The 24,160-nt window shown below is 42.9% G+C and overlaps 1 protein-coding gene across 2 annotated transcripts in view; it reads left to right on the top strand.

Annotated features, from left to right (window-relative positions):
• The window catches only part of TLK1 (tousled like kinase 1), a 70,954-nt gene that overhangs the window by 16,589 nt on the left and 30,205 nt on the right, over positions 1 to 24,160 (top strand). For both annotated transcript variants that reach the window (XM_082236937.1, XM_082236938.1), the window contains exons 2-3: positions 20,134 to 20,252; positions 20,595 to 20,666. In XM_082236937.1, coding sequence (XP_082093063.1) covers positions 20,134 to 20,252; positions 20,595 to 20,666 — 191 coding nt within the window. The remainder of the gene's footprint in view (positions 1 to 20,133; positions 20,253 to 20,594; positions 20,667 to 24,160) is intronic.

Consider the following 24,160-nt stretch of genomic DNA (forward strand, 5'->3'; position numbering starts at 1 on the left):
CCCCGGACAGCGGAGAAGTCCTCCGCTGTCCCAGGGTTTTTTAAAATGCTGGGGGTGGGAAGAAAAGCCCTTGTCCCCCCCCAGCCTTCAGAAGAGGTCCGGGGACAGACTGTCCCCGGACCTGGTCTGAAGGCGGTTTCCCTAAAGGTAAAGGTAAAGGTAAAGGTACCCCTGCCCGAACGGGCCAGTCTTGACAGACTCTGGGGTTTGTGCGCCCATCTCACATCTATAGGCCGGGGGCCAGCGCTGTCCGAAGACACTTCCGGGTCACGTGGCCAGCGTGACAAAGCTGCATCTGGCGAGCCAGCGCAGCACACGGAACGCCGTTTACCTTCCCGCTGGTAAGCGGTACCTATTTATCTACTTGCACCCGGAGGTGCTTTCGAACTGCTAGGTTGGCAGGCGCTGGGACCGAGCAGCGGGAGCGCACCCCGCCGCGGGGATTCGAACCGCCGACCTTACGATCGGCAAGCCCTAGGCGCTGAGGCTTTTACCCACAGCGCCACCCGCGTCCCCTGCGGTTTCCCTAGGAACGCATTAATTGATTTTCAATGCATTCCTATGGGAAACCGTGCATCGCAAGACAAAAAAACCGCAAGACGAAGAGCCTTGCGGAACGAATTAATTTCGTCTTGCGAGGCACCACTGTATTTGCAGAACAAATGTCTCAAACCAGGAACACATTAAGTTGTCAGAACACAATTTGCTTTAAAATAAAAAATACAAAATTTGTCTGGCTTCAAATATCTCTTTTGGAAAATGATAAATTATTATTAGTGTCCTGCCGCCCAGTTTCGAATCTTTCATACCTGGGTAATGTAATTGAGAGAGCTGAACAGCTTGGTAGGTTTCTGGAGGAAACATCAGCTTTGGATCCATTCCAGTCCGGCTTTCACCCTGGTTAGGGGACCGAGACAGCTCTGGTTGCCCTAACAGGTGCTCTCTGTAGACAACTAGACCGAGGCGGGTTGGGACTGCTGATTCTTTTAGACTTGTCAGCAGCCTTCAACATGGTTGATCACAATCTTTTGGACCACCGCCTTGCCGACGTGGGCAGAGTCCAACAATGGCTGCGTTCCTTTATCTCAGGTCGGGGACAGAGGGTGGTGCTAGGGAAGGAGATGTCGTCATGGCATCCCTTGGTGTGTGGAGTGCTGAAGGGTGCAATCCTTTCCCCGATGCTTTTTAACATCTTGCCCAGATTGTCCGGAGTTTCGGGCTGGGTTGTCATCAATATGCTGATAACACCCAGCTCTATCTGTCGATGGATGGCCATTCTGAATCTGCCCTGGACACACTGACCAGATGTCTGGAAGCTGTGGCTGGATGGATGTGTGGGAGCCGGTTGAAGTTAAACCCTTCGAAGACGGAGGTCCTCTGGCTGGGTTGGGATGGCATGGGGTTGGGGGGCCAACTCCCATCTCTTGCGGGGGCTCAACTTGTGCCAGTGCCTTCTGTCAAGAGTTTGGGTGTAACCTTTGATGCCTCCCTCTCCATGGAGCCGCAGGTTGCAGCTACTGCAAAGGCGGCATTTTCCCATCACCGCCATATTAAACAGTTGGTCCCTTACCTTTCCCGCCCTGATCTGGCCACAGTGATCCATGCGACAGTCACCTCCAGGCTTGATTACTGTAACTCGCTCTACGCGGGGCTGCCCTTGAAGTTGTCCCAGAAACTCCAGTGGGTGCTGAATGCCGCGGCGAGGCTCCTTACGGGGTCCTTGCCGCGGGACCACATTCACCCAGTGGTTTTCCAGCTTCAGTGGCTCCCGGTAGAGTATAGGGTCAGGTTTAAGGTGCTGGTTTTGACCTTTAAAGCCCTTTGCGGCCTAGGACCCTCATACCTACTGGTAAATAGCAATACCCTAGAGGTCCTGGGCCCTAAGGAAGTCAGATTAGCCTTAACCAGGGCCAGGGCCTTTTCAACACTGGCTCCGGCCTGGTGGAACGCTCTGTCTCATGAGGCCAGGGTCCTGCGGGATCTGATTTCTTTCCGCAGGGCCTGTAAGACAAAGTTGTTCCGCCTGGCCTTTGGCTTGGAATCAGCCTGATCCCCTCCCCCTCTTTCCTTTTCTTTCTGTGATGGAACCCCTATTTGGGAACTTCCCTGGCCTTTCTGGCCCACGTAGGACCAGTCTGGATAGTTTGCCTTGGGGAAGATTTGACGTTTTCTCCCCCCAAACAGTTTTTGATCTGGGCTTCCACTGAAATGAGGCTGCATTTTAAGTTATATTTTAATCTTATTTTTAAGTTATATTTTAATCAATTGTTTTTATACCTGATGTTAGCCGCCCTGAGCCCAGTCTTGGCTGGGGAGGGTGGGGCATAAAAATAAATAAATAAATAAAATTCAGATATTATGCATCTGGAACTGTGTTTAAATTATCCAGATGGCCACTATAGGTGTGGTCATTGTATATGTTGTCCACAAAGTTCGAAAGATTGTTTTACTCCTGTTGATAATAAAAAATGTGTATTGAAATATTTAATTATTACATCTCTATGTTGTATATGCCATTATGTGTCCATTTTCAAAATTATGTGTTGGTCAGACCACAAGACCTCTTTTTGAGGATTACTGAGCACAAATCTGAGAGTCATACTAGAAATTCAGAAACTTCATTAACCGTGCATTTTCTGGAATATGATCACAAGCCTTCTGATTTAATTGGTAGTTTTTAACAGAAATAATTTATTCTGTTAACATACAATATTCTTGAACTTTCCCAATGAGTAGTCTTTTGGATGCACAATTTAAACACAATTTCCCTTGCTGGTTTAAATGACAAAATGAATTTAGCTGTATTTGCATTTTCATAAACAATTTCATCTCAAAAATAGAGGATATAAAGATAGAGTTTCTTTTCAGGTAGTAGTTCTACTAATGTATAATTTTTCTGCTTGAGTAATAGCATATTTGAGAGTCACATCTTTTGGTGAGATATGGATTGGCAGCTGATTCCCCCTATATTGAATTTCAGTTATGCTTCATTTTGTGAGCAGCAGTGGCATATTTTGAGCAACAACATAGCTGGATTATAGGTTTGTATTTTTACTTTATACAAACTTTTTATTCTATGCTAGAAGGACTTATAATCAAACTATCCTTTTAAATTACAGTCTTAGGAGCAACAAATCTCTTGTGGTGTAGCTCTAGTCATTAAAGGTCTTGTATACGAACTATATCAAGCAATAAATTTATAATGGTAATTTATTCCTTTATAATTTTTGATTCCATTCAAACGAATAACATAATAGACTCTATTATATTTATATATAATTAAGTTGGGGGGGGGGAAATGAATACAATTCGGAAAAATCAAACAAGAGGCTCTAGGGGGATCTACAGCTGTCAACTGCAAGACCAATTTTGTTTCTGCTGAAACATCTCTAACATCTGTACTGTTTGGAGAAATTGTAATCGTCACACAATAGTGGCTATCATTCATGTTTGTTTATGTTCATTTTATATGTAGTCTTAAACTGTGGAGTCTCCTACTTTGGAGGTCTTTAAGCAGAGGCTTGACAACCATATGTCAGGAGTGCTCTGATGGTGTTTCCTGCTTGGCAGGGGGTTGGACTCGATGGCCCTTGTGGTCTCTTCCAACTCTATGATTCTATGATTCTATGTTGACTCATAAATCACTTTTTATACATTTCCATTGCTTTAGGGCAGTGGTGGCCAAACTTGACCCTCCAGCTGTTTTTGGACTACAACTCCCATCAACCCTAGATAACAGGACCAGTGGTCAGGGATGATGAGAATTGTAGTCCCAAAACAGCGGGAGGGCCAAGTTCAGGTGATCTTGTTTGTTACTCATATGTTTTGGGACCTTCTCCATTGTTTTGGTTGCTTTTGGAGAATAACTTCTTAAAATAAGCCAATTGTTAGTGTAGCAGTGCCAGACCTGTCTTTTTTATATTATTTACCCAGGGAAAACATCATAGAGGTAAATGTGTTGAAATGTTCACCCATCATCTGCTTTTCTCCCTGCAACTCTTTCTCAAGCTCTGCTCACTTCCATTAGTAGCAGGTGGGGGGTGGAAGGGTGCTCACCTGCTGCTTTTTAAATGGAAGTTTGTGGGGGGCTCTCTAGTTTAATGGCAAGTTCAGTCTTGTGCACAATACGCAGATCTGCTGTCAAATAGGTCGGTTCTTCTCCCCATGTCCTTCTAGATTCATAGTGTATTTGTAGTAAAGAATCCACAAAACACTTGAGGGACCCAGAACCAATCTTTCCCCCATACTTTCCTGGTCAAGATGCTAAGGAAGATTGTTTAAACAAGTGATTTCCTTCTGTGCTCTGTCCTGGTCCTATTTCAACGTGAGACAAAATAGCACTCCTCCTATCCCTTACACATGTAAAACGGGATCTAGCTTTAAAATGCTGGTTAGGAACAAACGCTGTGTAGCCTTAAGTGTGCCCAACCCTCTGTCAACATGTGCTAAAATACGTTTGCTCCCCTAATAGCACTGGGGGGGAAACTCCTAATAAAACTTCCACAACTCTTGTTCCAGGTAATCCTCAACCTTGATGAGGTGTGATTTGCTATGTGGTGTTTCTCAGGGCCCCTCTGCTTAACTTCCTGAAAAATAGATGTTTTTACACTTGCAGCTTTTGGAGTCAAATCTACCACAATTGGAAAGGCTGAGGGGGGAAAATGCATATAAAGGGCCTTGGTATTGGTTGCGCTGCATAATGCAGTTTAAACCTCTTAGTGACATGCCATATCTACAGATGCCTTACCCAGAGCCTGTTCTGTCTATTTCAACAGAGGAGAAGAGCATGACTGATAAAACATCCCTCCTCCTCAATATTTAGCCTATTTTCATAATAGACTGATCACTCATTCCCTTAGGATTATGTGCACGAGCAAAGACCCTGGGTGGGGGAAGCCTGGAGCCAGTACTGAAATGACATTAAGCATTACTTGAAATCTTGCTCATAAGGAGGAACAATTGTCATATTTTATTTAATTATTTGACCTGAATGAAGTATAATTACACTACCATCAAAAGTGTGTAGCATCCTTGCTTTTTCTCTTTGGGTAGCTAGATCAGAATACAGACCAAGACCACAAAGAAGAAAACCTATTTAGAAATGATGGCATCTCCAGTTTATGTTCCATTGAAATATTTGGTTTGGTGGATCACTCTACAATTTTTACTTAATTCCAAAGTTTTTGCTGAAATGTCTTAAGTTAGATTTTAAAAACTGATAGGAAAATGCTATGTGTTAATCCTGCTGTAAATAGTGCATGCTATTTTCAGACTTGATATTGTATACCTTGGATTTTGAGAGCCATTTTTCAGATTTTGGCAGACTGAGTTTATTTCTTTGCGGTAAATATTACTGTTGCTAAAAAACACTACCTCAGAAATGCCATTTATCTATTCTTGTATTGTGCTGTTAACCAGCTGTATCCCTTTCAGCTACTTTTAGCACAACATCTTAATAGTATTGATATCTTACAACATGGTTGAGAAAATCAAAGTGTTCATAATGTGCAGAGTAATTCAAGGTTTTCTATTTTTTAAACAAATATTTTCAGTGCCAGAAAATGAAATGCAGGAAGTCTGCAAATCTTCAACAGAGGCAAGCTCTTTAAGATGTTAGAGTAAAACTTGTGAAGGAAAATCTAAGTAAGAACTTCAGAAGCTGCAGCTAGTCAATTTTGGGGTGATGGAAGATGCTGCTTCTACAGACCAAATATGGTCTTGCAATACATGGGAAATATTATGTTTACAGGAAGCGATTGTCCTACATTTTTGGCAAGGACCGCTGATAAAACTGAATAATCTATTCTAATAGCCATGCAACTTAGAGGAATTTTTTGGGGGGCTCGGTAGAATGTCCTTTCAAAGATTGCAATTTCGAAGTATTGCTTGTCAAATGGTATAAATTAACTTAGCTTTCTGTCTGTGCTTTGCTTTGAATTCCGAAGAGATATACTTTGATGTTTATAGGGCATCACACCTTGCTCTCTGACTTGTGGCAAGGAAATATAAATAAAGACAGAGAATAGATAATCTCTGACTTGAGTTCTTACATGTGCTAATATTTCTAGAAAAATATTTTCAGGAACTAGTGTGTCCAATCAGCTTTATACAGGGTCGTATACCACTTGCACCCCGACCTGTTTAGAGAGTCCTCAGGACTCTTTAGTGTCAGAGAGGGCGCTCAGGAACAGTTATGTCAATGTGCCTGGCTGTCATTCCATACCAAACCAAGACCTTGACAGTTTTGCTGGTTCTGGGTTTTTGAGAATCCCCAAAGCACATTCAGTAATACCTTTGATTTCCTAAGTCTTCATGGGTGGACCACCCTAAAGGGTACCCTACACTTGCAGCAGGTGGGTGAGTTTGTAATACCCAACTTCACCAGATAATAATCTGACAACGACAGCAGGGTTAATTCACCCCCTCCCAGTACCCAGATGCCCTCTTTCACAAGGTGGCAAAGTTTCCTGGTGAGCAAAATGGAAATATTACAGACCACATCCACTTCTCCCTCTCTGATCCTTCAATCAAGGTTGATGCCTTCTTGGCAAAGCTGAGTCAAATCTACTCAGTCCAACACTCCCAGGTCTCAGTAATACAAGCCAGATCATAGAATCATAGAACTGTAGAATTGGAAGAGACTGCTAGTGTTATCTAGTCCAACCTCTTGCTATGCAGAAGTCAAAGCTCCCTCATCCACAATCAACTCATGGATGAACATGGTTTTATTAATCCCCTGGCAATAATGGATTAGCCAGTTGTGTTTGACTTGAGATGCTTTAATGACATTTACTAATGGTTTACCAGTGTATTTCCAAAATATCAGTTTATTGAGATTTCATAGGAACGTGGTTGAGCCAATCTTTTATTTATTATTTTTAGTTACACCTTGCCTTTCAAATACATAATCAGGGTGACTTTCAGTAAACTATTAAACACATCTGAAGCCTTAATATATGAAATAATGTGTTGACCAAACCCGTCCTTCATCGGTTGGTATGTGAAGCACTAAACTTTGCTTCAGGAAGGAAGTTAGGTATTCCAAGAGAATGAAGTAACATATTTGCCCCTTAAATACCATAAGTGACTGCAGTAGTAATGTCCCATTGCTGTTGCACTTTCGTAATGCCTACCATCTCTAGCTGTGAGGACCAAGATGCAGGATGAACCCCAGTCTTGAACTTTGTGGGAAGCAATCGCAAGGCTCATGAACTGAACTTCTGTCAATGTTTGTTTGGCCTTTTAAAAGGCTGTGGGAGACTGGTTTTCATTTCAGTAGTCAAAATGTCAGCAGGTGAAAGGTGTCTTAGGAGCTGGTTGGTTCAGGGATATTCTGAGGCAGAATGGCTTGGAGTTTATACTAGTGCTCCTTCTTACAGGAAAATGATTTTTATGAGCAAAGATTTGTAAGTATTTCAACCAACATGAAAACAAAAGCTGCTTTGTATTGAAGCAATTCCTGGAGAAATAGTGGGAAAGCACTCTGTACTGTACTGTACTGTATAGGACACGGACACACCACAAAAACACACACTTGGAGCTGTTCCCAAGCAGTTCAGTGAATTTCCAGATACCATTTGTGTCAATATTCCGTAGCCATCTACATCAAAAGTTGCAGAAAACTCTAATATATGTATATGTCAATACTTGATGTGCATTTCAGAAGATGATGCAATGCAAAATACGTTGTAGTTCGTGCATGTTTAAACCTGCCATTACCGCTTTTGCTGTCCCATTAGTTGGCGCTTGTGAGAATGGTTTTATGTTTAACTAGTATTTGTAGCAATCGAGCTTTGCATATATTTTCTGAGTTCTGAAAATACGTTAATAGTAGCATAATCCACCTTTGCAAAAAATATTGAGAAAACTGCAGTAATGATCTTCAATTATTTTAGAGAACGAGGCTTTAAGACCTTCCTTAACTGCTCTGGATAACCTGCCATTTGCTTATTTGCTCTCAAAAAACACACAAAACCATAGAATTTTAGAGCCTTTGTATCTCTGTGTGTGAAAGTGGGAGAATGAAACAACTGGATATATTTTTGCCTGCTTCTCTGAATTCTAAGGGAGGTCAAATAACTTAATGATATTTATTATTGATTTTTTTTAAAAAAAGTCTCATCAGTGTGGGAATGTAGTAAGAGTTGCATAAGAGAAAAATATAGGCCCCCTCCCTTGAAGAGTTTAAGGTTCTAAATTAGAGTGACCATGAAAGTTCAAGGGACAAATTTTAACTGTGTGCCAGATCTCTTGCATGAAGTTTGCTTTTATGGATTGCCCTTGAAGCTAATATCACAGTCCTTTATAAAATAGGCATTTCAGTGTGGAGAGTAAAATATTTTTATTATAAAAACTTGGAATAGGTTTTTTCATTGTTTGGAGCTGTGTTAGAGTAAATGCTGCAGTATTTTATTACAGTGGTACCTCGGGTTAAGTACTGAATTCGTTCCGGAGGTCCGTACTTAACCTGAAACTGTTCTTAACCTGAAGCACCACTTTAGCTAATGGGGCCTCCCGCTGCTGCCGGGTCGCTGGAGTACAATTTCTGTTCTGAAGCAAAGTTCTTAACCTGAAGCACTATTTCTGGGTTAGCGGAGTCTGTAACCTGAAGCATATGTAACCTGAAGCGTATGTAACCTGAAGCGTATGTAACCTGAGGTACCACTGTACTTAGATATTTTTTTACTGTTGGAACTTGGTCACCAGCAAGTTGTCTTTTATTTGTTCTCTTTTATGTTAATACCCCATGTGGCTTTGACAAAGTACAAAGTGGCAAGTATAATGCCTTTGCTAAAACTTTCATGCCCAGTAATGTACTCAGTAATGTTCTATAAGTATGATAAATAAAAATTGCACCATATTTTGAAAGTTGTGCATGATTATTTTTTTTAAAAAAAGTTTAGATATGGCTTCATTGTAGTTCTTCTGAAGTTTTAGTAAGTCTAATGGAGGCTGTTATGTCTTCTGTGTTATCCTTTAAAGGGGTCAAAAACTCTGACCACTCCGCAGGAAAATCTTGATAAAATTGAGTGAATGTATATTGAAACAAGTCAAATTCTTCCCAACCCAGTCTCACTGGTTTTGGTGCCATTTTAGGCTACTGAGAGTTGGAGAATATTGAGGGGTTTTTTTGTTTCTGTTTTTTTGCAAGTAACATACCTGGGTTAGGGTGGGAGCAGAGAACTAGCACACCATATTTCTTGGTGATATCAGCGCACCCCCCCAATGTGTTGCTTAAAAAAATATATATATATATACACATATACATATATACACACACACATACACACACACACACACACACACACACACACACTGGTAGGTGTCACCTGTGTCAAAAAACAATAATAACAGAAAATAACATTGATACAGAAAACACGCTGCTTCTGATTTTTATTGCTGTTTCTAAATTATAAATCACATGTAACATTTTAACCCATATCATTTTTTAAAATACCGTGGTACCTCGGGTACTTAATTCATTCCGGAGGTCTGTTCTTAACCTGAAACTGTTCTTAACCTGAAGCACCACTTTAGCTAATGGGGCCTCCTGCTGCCACTGTGCCGCCGGAGCACGATTTCTGTTCTCATCCTGAAGCAAAGTTCTTAACCCGAGGTACTATTTCTGGGTTAGCGGAGTCTGTAACCTGAAGTGTATGTAACCCGAGGTACCTCTGTATGAGCAGTTCTGATTGATAGTCTTCAGAGATAATGATTATAGTGGTACCTCGGTTTACAAACTTAATCTGTTCCGGAAGTCGGTTCTTAAACCGAAACCGTTCTTAAACCGAGGCACACTTTCCCTAATGAGGCCTTCCGCCGCCGGTGCCCTTCCACCGTTTGGATTCCATTCTTTTCGCAAACTGGGACACTACTTCCGGTTTTGCAGAGTTCTTAAACCGAATCATTCATAAACAGGACTGTTCTTAAACTGAGGTACCACGTAACAAAGGTAAAGGTAAAGGACCCCTGACAGTTAAGTCCGGGCACAGATGACTCTGGGGTTGCGACGCTCAACTTGCTTTACAGCAGGCCGAAGGAGGCAGCGTTTGTCTGCAGACAGTTTTTCCAGGTCATGTGGTCAGCATAACTAAGCCGCTTCTGGCGAAACCAGAGCAACACACAGAAACACCGTTTACCTTCCCACCGGAGCGGTACCTATTAATCTACTTGCACTTTCTGGCGTGCTTTCAAACTGCTAGGTTGGCATGAGCTGGGATCGAGCAATGGGAGCTCACACCGTTGCAGGGATTTGAACCGCCGACCTTCTGATCGGCAAGCCCAAGAGGCTCAGTGGTTTAGACCACAGTGCCACCCAAGTCCTGAGCTACCACTATAGTTGCCAGTATATATCCCTTACTAGTCTTCCTTGCATAGAATTCAAATCCCGATGACATTGAACATTGAAAAATTCATTGAGTTATAAAAATCTAGGTATAGTAATTTGGTCATATCAGGTTTGAGAACCTTGAGTTTTCTCTCTCTGTGGTGCATCACCTATATCACGTCTGCAGAAATATGGTAGCCAATCTCTGGTATCCAACTGGTAGCCAATCTTTAGCTGCCAGTAGCTCTATTTTTAGTACCCAAGTCACTAGGGTTTCCCCTCTGTACTATTAATTATTCTTACCGGTATATAGTTCAAAGTCCAAGGTCTTTGACCTATGGGTCTCAGGTGTAGGTGATGAAATGCAGTGTCTTCTCTTGATTCAGGTGTAGCTGGTTGGAGGGCATAGTTGATTTGTGTATTAGTGAATAGATAACGGAGGCTAGTCGAAGTGTCTTTACAAGCAAGTATAAATAAGCTGTTGTGGGTAAATGATTATGTATGAACAAACACCAGACTAATACTGCCTGCCGCATCAAAAAAGGCAATGTTTTCCTTGGAAGAAGTCATGTTTATTAATGTTACAAGAATCTTCATGGGATAGGAGTGAAGACTGTATTTGAAAGGTGCTTACCTGAGGCAAATGATGGAGTTAAATCAGCCCAGCTGACTCATACGTCAGGGTTTGGGGAGATCACTGTGCATTGGAGTATGGTTAGAACATGTACGAGACATTTTCCTTAATGATTTACTCCTGTTGACTTGAGAAGGTTTCTCTTAAAAATGGAAGGAGGTTAGGCGAGAGGAGCTTTTTATCTGGATACAGTAAGGTATTTAAAAGCAGTTGAGACAGTATTGATCTTTTTATTGGTGCCTTGTGTTTCCATTGGCAGTGGGGATAATATATCAGTGAAACGATATCCTGCTGACACCTTTATGAGCCAGTTTTGCTAATTCTTCTGATCTGCTTTCCCCCTTTAACTTGCTATTGTTGAACAGATTGAGGGAAATACTTTTTTATGATCCTTTGATTCCTGAGATGCTGATGCTGCTTGTATCTAGTATCAATGCAAGGTATTTTGAAGTTTGGTAATTCAGCAGATGTCAAAGGCACCAACTAAAGCAGTGTTTCCCAACCTTTTTTGGACAAAGGCACACTTGTTTGATGAAAAAAATCTCGAGGCACACCACCATTACAGCCCCGTGACGTCAGCGCGCAGCGTCACGCCGGGAGGGACGCACGGAAGTGTAAGTTTCAATTTTTTTTCCTCCCCCTTGCCGGGGAACCTCCAAGCTTTGGGGGTGGGGGGGGGGAGGCAGCAAAGCGAGGGACTGAGGGACTCCTCCAACGACAAGGGTTGGGGAAGAAGAGAAAGGGCTATTCCGCTCCAGTCACGGGAGGGGAATATGTACTGGCCCAACTGGTGTGCGGTCTTCGGAAAGCGGGGTGCGGGAAGGAAGCCTAGGCTCGGGGTCCACCGACCTCGGCGGAGAAAGGCAACAACCGGAGCCGATGACGAGCCGGCGCGTGCGTGCAGCGGCTGGCCTCGAGCTCGGGAAGCTGCGCGCGGCGATGTTGACGCAGGGCGTGCGAGAGCTTGGGGCGGGGGGGGCGGGAGAGAGAGAGAAAGAGTTGGCAGCGCCAGGCGCTGTTACTTATTGCGCTGCGGACGCTGCCAGCAACTGTGGTGGTTGTGCGGCGGCCGCCGCCGCAGAACGTCCTCGTCAGTCAGTTGAGCTGCCTGGCGGCGTAGGGAGCCGAGGGGCGGGGCTTCCTTTCTGAAGGAGCTGAGGGTGGGGGTCCTCCGGCGCCTTCGGCGAAACAGCGCCGGCCCAGAGCGCTTCTAGGAGGCTGCCTTTGTGCGCGACGTAAAGCCCTCTTTCCCTCCCTCCAGCCCCGTGTCACCTGTGGAAAAGGGGGCTGGATCCAGTGACGCAACTCGGAAAACTGTTAGGGAAGCCAGAGCAGGAAAGTGAGTGGGAGGCGGCGGCGCCACTTTAACCCACGTTTCCTTTTTGAAAGAGAAACTTCAGTGTTTCCCAACCTTTTTTGGACTCGCCCGCCTCCCTCCAGGCAACATCTCGCGGCACACCAGGCAACATCTCACGGCACACTAGTGTGCCGCGGAACACCGGTTGGGAAACACTGAACTAAAGACATGTTGCTAATGAAACAGTCACCTGGGGGCAACTAGACATGTTGGTGGCATTCTTACGTGTTAGAATTCCAATCCCTGCAGAATTCTTTTAAAGTGGAGGGAAGAGATAGCAGTATTTGAAGCACAGAAAGGGTAGAGAGATTTCATGTTTACTGAACCCTCAGGCTTCCTGAGCACTTCTCCCTGACATTTCCTTCTGTCTGTCTGTCTACCTACCTACCTACCTGGCCCAGGTCACCCAGTGAGCTTCATGGTCAAGTGGCAATTTGAACCCTGGTCCCCCACGTCCTAGTCCGACACTCGATAACCACTATACCACACTGGATCCCCTGTTGGGTATCCAAGATAGAAAATAATTCTATGGATAGGAAAACACTGTAGCTCACACCTGGAAATAATTTATCCAAAGGCAATGCCACATATTTCAGTTCTGGGTAGAAATTGAGAAAATGGTTCATTATGACGGTGCAGATCTCCATATTCACTCACTGATTTTAAAGAGAGGAGAAATTTGCATGTCTTTTGGCACAGAAGCATGCAGAATGGAGAATTAATGCTGTAAACAAGAAGATTAGCCTGCTCTCTGGGTGTGTACATGCAGAGAAATGAAAAGAGCTAGCAAGGAAAGATACTACAACCTTGATTTCTATCAAGCCAAATTAGAACCAAATATCGATCATTTCAATGCAAGCTTCTATAGTCTTATGACAGTGGGTAGTGATTAACTGCTGGTGTGTATGAAACATCTGTCGTTGCATTATATGAAACAAGTTTTTTATATTATACGACTCCTGAAATTGTACAACAGTGAAGACATGTGTAAGAGGATGAATGGGTGATATTTATAAAATTAAGCAGCTTGCTTGCCCAAAGTTGAAGTGCAATAAAATACATCTGATTGTTTTTGAACTTGTTCCCTGAGTGCTGCAAATTCAGTGGAAGGGTGGGCTATAAATACTCTTAGTAGATAAATACGCCCCCCTTGTACTCATTTGGGTAAAAGTCAAATTAAATTTTAATATTTTTAGAAAGCAAAGATAAAACTTGGGCTTATTTCTTACAATTTTTCATGGCACAATCTTAGCACTGGTAGATGATATGGAAGCACAAGTCCATCCATTGGAAGAACATATATACTGTACTTTCCTTCTCTACATACCTGAGGCAATAAGACCTATCCCAGTACTTATTATTCATGCTTTTCCTGAAACACGAAATGGCCCCCTTGGCCATTGGCGGCACAGCAATATCCAGCTATGCTTGTACTCTTAACAAAGATTACGGCAGTTTTTTTAAATAGTTTTTTTTGTTTAAATTTTTTATTTATACCCCGCCCATCTGGCTGGGCTTCCCCAGCCACTCTGGGCAGCTTCCAAAAGAATATTAAAATACTATAATACATCAAACATTAAAAGCTTCCCGAAACAGGGCTGCCTTCAGATGTCTTCTAAAAGCCTGGTAGTTGTTGTTCTCTTTGACATCTGGTGGGAGGGTGTTCCACAGGGAAGGCGCCACTACCGAGAAGGCCCTCTGCCTGGTTCCCTGTAACTTGGCTTCTCGCAGTGAGGGAACTGCCAGAAGGCCCTCGGTGCTGGACCTCAGTGTCCGGGTAGAACGGTGGGGATGGAGACGCTCCTTCAGATATACTGGACCAAGGCCGTTCTGAGTTTATGTAAGCAGATGTATTCATTAGTACAGGAACTTGATTATAGTATTCAGGTTTTTTGAGAATACTTTAGAGTAGTCCAAGTTTAGTCATGAATCAAATTGAGGAGCTGTTTGATATTATTTGTAAGGTGTATAGTTCCACAGTAGATAATAGTTCCTGTTATTCTTTTGTTCGGCATTGCTTTGGGCAGGCAACTGATACATCTTTAAACAAACAAAGCCTCTTGTAGCGTTTTAGTTAGATTCCTGAGCAACAGCACAAAGATTGGCTTGTAGATTTTATATAAACATGGCTTGCATTTACAAACTACTTCTGATGACAATGAAGCACTAAATCTAAACTCCCAACATTTTGCTTTAAATGGGTTGTTGTAGCATGAGCCGCCTTGAGCTCAGATTCTAACAGCTCAGCTTAACTGGGTTGTTCTGTTGTTTTAGTCTGCTTGTCTGGATTTCAGATACAGTCGTACCCTGGATCCCGAACGCCTTGCAAGTCTTAACGTTTTGGCTCCTGAACGCTGCAAACCGGTGAGAGTTGCAGTGAGTGTTCCTGTTTGCAAACGTTCTTTGGAACCTGAACGTCTGACACAGCTTCCAATTGGCTGCAGGAGCTTCTTGCAGCCAATCAGAAACTGTGCTTTGGTTTCGAAACATTTTGGAAGTCGAACGGACTTCCAGAACGGATTCCGTTCAACTTCTGAGGTACCACTGTACTTCAAATTTTAAAGACCTTGTGTAGAAATGGCTGGCTCTTCAGATGCTCATTTCTGTGCAAAAATTCATGGTTAGGCAGTGCCTTTTATTTGTACCAACAAAAATGTAATTAGGCTCTACTTGGTGCTATACAGATTTTTCAGCGAGAGCACTGGTCTGTTCCTCCCATTTTTGTAAATATAAAATGCAGCTGGACCGCCAAAACATACAGGACTTTGGGTAGGAGGAAAACAAAAAAGAATTCACTAGTTTTAAAGTTGACAAAATTGCAGATTACTTTTTTTAAGATGTGTCAGGTAAAAAAGTAAATATATTACAATTATTCACTAGTTGAAGAGAGAAGGTAAGAATTAGAGCAGTGTTTCCCAACCGGTGTTCCGCGGCACACTAGTGTGCCGTGAGATGTTGCCTGGTGTGCCGCGAGATGTTGCCTGGAGGGAGGCGGGCGAGTCCAAAAAAGGTTGGGAAACACTGAAGTTTCTCTTTCAAAAAGGAAACGTGGGTTAAAGTGGCGCCGCCGCCTCCCACTCACTTTCCTGCTCTGGCTTCCCTAACAGTTTTCCGAGTTGCGTCACTGGATCCAGCCCCCTTTTCCACAGGTGACACGGGGCTGGAGGGAGGGAAAGAGGGCTTTACGTCGCGCACAAAGGCAGCCTCCTAGAAGCGCTCTGGGCCGGCGCTGTTTCGCCGAAGGCGCCGGAGGACCCCCACCCTCAGCTCCTTCAGAAAGGAAGCCCCGCCCCTCGGCTCCCTACGCCGCCAGGCAGCTCAACTGACTGACGAGGACGTTCTGCGGCGGCGGCCGCCGCACAACCACCACAGTTGCTGGCAGCGTCCGCAGCGCAATAAGTAACAGCGCCTGGCGCTGCCAACTCTTTCTCTCTCTCTCCCGCCCCCCCCGCCCCAAGCTCTCGCACGCCCTGCGTCAACATCGCCGCGCGCAGCTTCCCGAGCTCGAGGCCAGCCGCTGCACGCACGCGCCGGCTCGTCATCGGCTCCGGTTGTTGCCTTTCTCCGCCGAGGTCGGTGGACCCCGAGCCTAGGCTTCCTTCCCGCACCCCGCTTTCCGAAGACCGCACACCAGTTGGGCCAGTACATATTCCCCTCCCGTGACTGGAGCGGAATAGCCCTTTCTCTTCTTCCCCAACCCTTGTCGTTGGAGGAGTCCCTCAGTCCCTCGCTTTGCTGCCTCCCCCCCCCCCACCCCCAAAGCTTGGAGGTTCCCCGGCAAGGGGGAGGAAAAAAAATTGAAACTTACACTTCCGTGCGTCCCTCCCGGCGTGACGCTGCGCGCTGACGTCACGGGGCTGTAATGGTGGTGTGCCTCGAGATTTTTTTCATCAAACAAGTGTGCCTTTGTCCAAAAAAGGTTGGGAAACACTGAATTAGAGTCTTATCTTCAGCAAAGTTCAGTATTCCCCAAGACATAGACAATGGAAAGAAAGTCAGGGTATTTGTGAAAAAAATCTGGGTAATGACTGGATTCTACATTTTCAAAAATGGATCAGCTATTTTTTTGTATGCCCTAGCAGCCTTTGTGCACATTGTAACCTGTGTAGTACTTAATAGAGCCTAATCTAATTAAGTCTGCTATCTTTTCCTGTACTCCATCTTTAGACTGTGACTAATGCAGACACCATGGCTTCATTATCACAGCAGCTTTTTCACTATTTAACATCCAACTTAATGAAGAGCAGTGGAGAACTTGAAAGCTATCTCACTATGCTGTGACATTTTTCTTGGTTCAAATGAAGGTATTGCCTGATAGAGGATTTTAGATTATTTTCTCATGGAACAAAATGGCCCTTCTTCCTTTTCCTTTTTTTCCTTTTCCCTTTCTGAATAGTATGTGTTAATATTCTACAAACGGTCTATGTTACTATTGCAACTAGTAGAGAGCTGGTTCTAACTGGTCACTTTTCATGCATCTGCCCTTTACTATTTCTTTTCTTTTTGTTGCATGTGTTGAAGTAGAACAAAAGGTTGTGCTGTTTTACTGTTTAGTGCTACAACTTGAAGGATGCGTAACGGGTCATTAGATTTTCAGTGTGTGTTAAGCATCTAAACTTAACATGCTTTGACTTAGCATGCTTTGAAAAGTGATTACAGGACTGAAATGCTGTCTCTTCCACACTGGAATGGACTAATAAGCAGTCTTTTGGATGGCAGGAAAAAGGAAAAAGCAGGCAATTTTGGTTTGAGGTAAAGGTACCCCTGCCCGTACGGGCCAGTCTTGCCAGACTCTAGGGTTGTGTGCTCATCTCACTCTAGAGGCCGGGAGCCAGCGCTGTCCGCAGACACTTCCGGGTCACGTGGCCAGCGTAACAAGCTGCATCTGGCGAGCCAGCGCAGCACACGGAACGCCGTTTACCTTCCCGCTGGTAAGCGGTCCCTATTTATCTACTTGCACCCGGAGGTGCTTTCGAACTGCTAGGTTGGCAGGCGCTGGGACCGAACGACGGGAGCGCACCCCACCGCGGGGATTCGAACCGCCAACCATGTGATCGGCAAGTCCTAGGCGCTGAGGTTTTACCCACAGCGCCACCCGCGTCCCTAATTTTTGTTTTTTTTTGTTTTTTTTTGTTTTGGAGGGCGATTATCCAGTGTTGACAGTGCAGTAGAAGAAAACACTGGTAGGGCCCCCAATTTTCAACAGCTACTGTTGAACTTTGCACTGTTGCCACATATTTTAAATCCAGAGAAGAATTTAAATTTATCGGTAAAAGCAAAAGCTTTTCTGATAAATAAAAGCTGTTCTGTTTTCAAGGGACAGTTAATTGTAATAATTTAACAAAAGCTACCAATATGACTGTGCCGTTATAGAAATCTTGAAGTAGGAGTTTCTAGCAAATGTATGAATCTGATGAAGTAGGCTGTTGACTACCAAAGCTTTTGCAACAGTTGGATATGCTAGTTAAGACAAACTTAAAAATAAATTCATATAAACTGCTTGTTTCCTTAACTACACTTTACTGCTTTAATAATGCAAAATGAAACATTTATAACCATGGAATATGAAATTGTTCTGTTTGGCATATTTAATAAATTTAAATCCATAAATGCCTTAGTTTAATACAAGCAAAATTTCAAATATATCTGGTTGGTTTCTACTTCCTTCTGTGAGTCTTGGTTTGTTGGAATGTAGTAGTCACCCAAACTTTCAGATTTTTCATCTGAGGCTTGGGCATCCACAGCAGGTATTTTGCTCTTTCTTCTTTGCAGCTACTTCTGTCTTTTTATTCTCTCAGCAAGGCAATAAGCTGCTTTCCCCCTAGTCAGTAACAGTGATTTGTAGGGAGAGGTGAAAAGGTAGACTATGAGGGAGGGGTCAGGCCAAAAACGACAGAAGAACCAGGATGTTCTCTTCCAGCATCTCCAAGCAAGAGCAGAGGTTACCAAAAGAAGGCAAGCAGCAATTCACAAACAATGAAAGCCCTGTACATTATGTGTCTTATGAAGATGTCTAGGATTGATGTATATGTCAGAAAAGTAATTCTCTAATTACAATACTTATTCTTGGTTAAAGTTCATGGTTAGCTAGGAGAGAACTTAACCATAAGTTCAGATGGCACACTGGGTTCAGATGGCATGCTAAGCCAACCCTTTGCTCAGCACATGGTTGAAGAAAGCAGCTGGCTTACAATGTGGTCTGGCTTACAATGTTGTCTGAACAAGTTCAGTGGCTACTAGTCAGGAGAGCTGTTGTTATGACTTAGTAATCATTTTTTACATTCATTTCAAGGCAATTTGCAAACATACCGTGAAACAGCAAAAATGTTGTTTTAATAATAGAAAAACAGTAACTAGAGGGAGGTTTAAAAACAATAAAAAATAAATGCTTAAGGCAGGTTTTCATTCAGCTGGAGAAACAAATATGTCTTCAGTTATAGGATCTTAGAATTGTAGAGTTGGAAGAGACCCCAAGGGTCATGTAATCTAACACCCTGCAAGGCAGGAAACCCGGGTGGGCTCAAACCACCAACCTTATGGTTAAAAGCCAGACTCATTGTGCCACGGAGGACTCCAAATTGTTTCCGGAAAGTACAGATATTGGGCACTATTCATATCACAACAGGGATGCTTTCCCACAAAATGGACAGTGCATCTCAGACTCTGTGGAGTGGGCCTCTTCTTGAGACGTTAAGGTGAAATTCCTGCAGAATGCAGTGACCTACTGGGAATATAAGGGATAAGAGGTTTTCTCAAGTAACCTGCTCCTGAGCTGTATAGAGCCTTTTGAGTTACTACCAAAACATTGACTTTGATGCAGTAGCATGTTGGCAGCCAGTGCAAATCTCACAAGGCAGCCCTGTTTAGGGAAGTTTTTAATGTCTGATGTTTTATTCTGTTTTTAATCTGTTGGGAGCCGCTCAGAGTGGCTGGGGAAACCCAGCTGGATCGCTGGGGTATTAATAATAAATTATTATTATTATTATTATTATTATTATTATTATTATTATTATTATTATTATTAGTTGTTGTGTGCAGCTGGTAGTTTGCCCCTACAAGCAATACAGAATGCATAACATAAACTTTGCAGCAATTTTGAGGCCTAGTGGCTTTGCTTATCTTCTGAAAAACATTGCTATTGAGCATAGCTATGCAGTTCTGTGTAATTTCTTTCCCAGCTTTGGATAGCATATATGGCAGGTATATCTTGGATTGTGCTCAAGATGGGCATCTATGCAGATGGAGCACCAGTGACTTTACTTGGAATATACCCTTTTCTGAAGGAAGACTCTGTAATGTAGTACATGCATGTCCCGCTATCTGCCCATTCAGTGTGCAGAAATTCACTTATCTGAATGCAAAGAATTAGGCCAAAACTTTGCTATACAGCCCACTGGAAATTGTCCAGTTCCTTACTTTCTAGCTTGTTTGTGCTTTGCTGGTCAGTGACAGCCATTTTCGGGCAGAAAACATGCAGGGAGGAAGCAAGATCAGGCAAAATAAGAGAGCAGGAGAGATCAGACAAATCAGTTTTCCCTTTGTCTCTCTTTTGCTGGTTGGCTGCAGCCATTTTAGGAAGAAACCATGGAGGGAGTGGGGACAGACATTGAGCAAATCTTGGATTAGATATATTCGCATAAGACTCAGTGGAAATCATGGACTCGTTATGCGAACTTTCACCTAATAAACGATTTCCAGGGAGCACATTGTGTTCTGTAAGCGGGAACTGCATGTACTGATTTAAAATGTAGGAATTCTAAGACTGCATGTGGTTGCAGTTACACATTCTATAACAAATGAAATGTTTTCTTCTAGGTGCAATGGATGAGCTTCATAGCCTGGATCCAAGAAGGCAGGAATTGTTAGAGGCTAGATTCACAGGAGTAGTGAGTGGAAGCACTGGGAGTACAGGAAGCTGTAGTGTTGGAGCAAAGGTAGGTAGAAATATTAGCTGTACAACATAAAGTGCTCTTTTTCAACAGAGTGGTGATGATCTACCTTAGCAAGTGTATTAAGCAAAATGTCACAATGAGGTTCAAGAGAAAATGCTGAAGTTCATTCAATACCTGGACTTCCTTTTAGCAGCATCTTCTGGAAGTAGTTGCACAAGCTAGTGGCTACGCCAGAACCTCTAATTATGTTCACATGGTGGCCAGAATATGCATGTAGGTGGTAGTTTCTGGAAACATAGACTCTGATACTATCTTAATATTATATCATTTCAAACTAGCTGTTTGAAACATATTATGCCAAATAGTGTCTCTGTTTTTCAACAGGCCTCAACAAATAATGAGAGTTCTAATCACAGTTTTGGAAGCTTGGGATCTCTAAGTGACAAAGAATCAGAGGTATGAAGAATTTAAACAACTAAACTGACACTTCTAATGTAAGATTGTTGTAACTCTTTTTCATACTTGTGTACATTAGGCCTCATTCTTGAAATGTGCATGCCCGTGAGATTTTCCTGAATGGCTCTACATTGAAGATCTGGAAAGAACCAATATTTTAGTGTTTGTGCAAGAAGATTATAAATGCTATGCTGGTCATGTACGAGTAGATTTGGTTCTATTCAAATGGAAGGTTTGCTAACCACTTTTAGTTTTCTGTTGGATAACGCTATCTGAAATATTGGGATATTGTCAATAAAACACTTTTTTTAGTTAATGCAGATCAATTACTCATCTTTAAAATCTTTCAGTGCATAGTGGCTTCCAGAATTACAGCTGCACTATTATGTGTGCAATTTTCGGTGATGGCTTCATTTCAGAGACTAATCAAATGTCTGTCTATTTTATTATGAGATTGGAGTTGATTGGTAATACCTTTTGTTCCTAAGCTATGACCCTTAAATAGGACTATATACTATTTAGCAGCTGTACTGCTAAAGGTTCCTTTCAGTTCTTGGAATAGCCAATTCTATACACCTTGGAATTTTTCCAGCTTGCGAACCTTTCCATAAATCTACATGGAAATGACGTGTAAAACTTCTGTTGGTGAAATTCAGCTGTACGAATGTAGACGCCTGCCCGTGTAACGGGAATTAACTGTCTTCTCCAACTCCCCGCAGCCTCCAAAGTCCACTCTTATGGGGCCCCAAGTCCACACTTATGGGGCCCCAAACCCTCTTATGGGGCCCCAAACCCAACAGCAGAAGTTGAGGGCACATGGAGGACTGCAAGGAGGAGGACAGGAAGGTGAAGTCCCTGTTGTGTGAGCAGATGTCTGTTCTGCTAATGCACAGACAACATTGGTGCGATCAGCAAGTAACAGTATGGCTTTTTTTCAGTCATACAAATACCTGTTTCCTTCTGCCTATATATAACCTACCCAAAGAGTCCCTTCTTCGAAGGCCCTGATCACTATGCCATCTCAAGTGAAGTGTAGCTGTGGCTACAAAAGGCAGGGCCTTGTCAGTGCTGGCACCCTGATTATAGAACAGCCTCAGCAGAAAGATAATTGCCTGGCACCTTGTTTATGATCTTTGTGGCAACAGGTGAAGAACTTTTTATTCACCCAGGCCTGGTAAACTTTTGTTTTCAAAACAAACCATAGGGGGCATATCCAGTGTTGCAGCTCCACTGGCACAAGGGCTTAAGTGTGCACAATGGAACTTCCTGTTCCTCTCTTGTCCCCGCCAGCCTCACCCCCTGCATTGTCAAAATCAGCTCCAGATGATTGACAGACCCTCCAAAGCACATTTGGGGCACAAAGGGAAGAGAGAAAATGGAAATCCCATTGCTCCCGCAGAACCCTGCTGGTGCAGCATTAAATACAATCCTAGGTGTTTCAGTACATTTTCAGATAAACCTCCCCCCCCCCCCCGCTCTGTAAATTGTTTTGTTCTGTCTCTGCTAAGATTTTTTTTGTTTCTTTAATTGATCTTGGTTGGTTTTAATAACTCTATTTTTAATTTTTTTAATGTTGTGTGCCTCAATTTCGTAAGCTGCCTAGATACGTTCGCTGGTATATGTGAGCACTAAAACTTTGAATGTGTGTGCATTCTCTTTTTCTCAAGATTGTAAAAAAATATTTGACAATAGAGCTCCTGTTAGGATGTGGTTGTAGGGTTGTAATTTCAAAAAGACAACAGCTTTCTGATTACTTGTGATTTCTCCAAAGTACTTGACTGTAAAATGTAGGTTATGCCTGGGATTCAAAGAATGGTGCAGCTAGTTTCATGTGGGGTGGGGAGTGCGCGTTTTCAATCAGCAGCCTTCTACGTTACATGGCAACTACGTCCGAAAAAAGGGGGTTTCTAAAAAGTCGAGGACCCATCACATCATATCAGCATAAGAATTCCCACTTGACACCTATAATCCCTTGTGCATGCCTAAAAGTAGATCTTTGCATCAAATTCTTCGCATGAATGTAAAACACACATTTAGAACGATAAGGGTTTTTTAAAAAAGCTTAACTCAGAAACAGGACAGACTTCATTTCTCCTTCGCTTTGTCACTGTAGTTGTCAGTGCACCTAGCAATTCATCCAGTACATACATTAGATTTGGCACAACAACTTCTAGCTTGAAATGGGCTTGCTTGTATTCAGGAGCGTTCCAAAATGATTGAAGGGTCATCTGTTTTCGATCACATTGTTGGATTGTGGTTGAAATGTGAAGAATTTAGAAAATGCTGTTTTGACTCAGAATTACTTAGCAGTACACCCCCCCCCCAAGCTATACTTGGATTTCAGCTGTATATGGGAAATAGTAATGACTTCTGCCTACTGTTTTATGAGCAAATGGATTCCAGTGCCTTTTGGCTTCTAACTTTTCTGTGTTAAACTGTGATTAAAATTTGCTGACTCTTTATGTTGCACCATGATTTGTTTGATTGTGCTAACCCTATCCAACAGCTTAACTTGGGTTCCAGGCAACAAGCCACAATCTGAAGCCATGCTTTGTTGGCTCACAAACTTGTTTTGTTTTTAACTATGGTTTGGTATTGTGTGCAAACTGAGTATCCTTCCTTAACAATCTTTTTTTTTGGCCTCTTCACCCCAGATGCTTGTTGAGCTATAAAGACATATAGAATAACTCATTGTTAACTCATGATTTGTTAAACAATGGCTTAGCATTATGTGTAAACCTGGCCAATAAGGGAAATAATATTAATGTGTAATTGGGAAATTGCAGTTTTGCTTTCTTTTGAAGCTTGGTGGTGGTGGTTTGGAGCTTGTGTCCTAGGAAAGCATGCGCTTACTGTAGCTTTGATCCAGAGTTATCCCATCTGTGAATGGAAATGTTCGTTCTGTTCACAAAAGGGGTTTAGATCCTTTGAAGGCACAGGTTGGAGGAAGGCAAGGAGACAATTTTTGCCAATTCCCCCTTGTCACCATGAACATTGCTCACCCAGTTCTCTGTAGCAGCTCTTGGGGGGTGTTGCTGCTGCTGCTGAAAGAAGGAATAATTTTACAAGAAACACCTCTCCCCACCCCAATTCCCTTATTCCACCTGGAGCATCTCATGAGTGGAGCTTTTTGTGTGGGAATTCTCATTCCAACTCTGTGCTCCTGTTTACATTTTTAAGAATACTTTTTAACACTACCTTGAATGTCAAATGAGAGTGTACAAAATTAATGGCTTGTATCAATTCCCATGCCCAACATACATAAGCACAAGGCATTTCACATCTTCACAGGGGTTGCTGTTGATCCCTCTATTCCATTCTGGAGGGTCTCCTGTTTATTTCAGCCGGGGGGGGGGTATGGCAGATGTAGGGGTTGCCTCAGAAAGGGAGTGTGTGCAGTAGGAAGGTCATGTGACAGTTCTTTAGATCTGAGCCAGTCTTTTCTTTAGCTCGTAGTTGTTACAGTCAGCTTGTAGAGATGTTTTCAATATTTA

Source organism: Podarcis vaucheri (assembly GCF_965113315.1).
Source record: "Podarcis vaucheri genome assembly, chromosome: 1".
NCBI classification, from domain to species: domain Eukaryota; kingdom Metazoa; phylum Chordata; class Lepidosauria; order Squamata; family Lacertidae; genus Podarcis; species Podarcis vaucheri.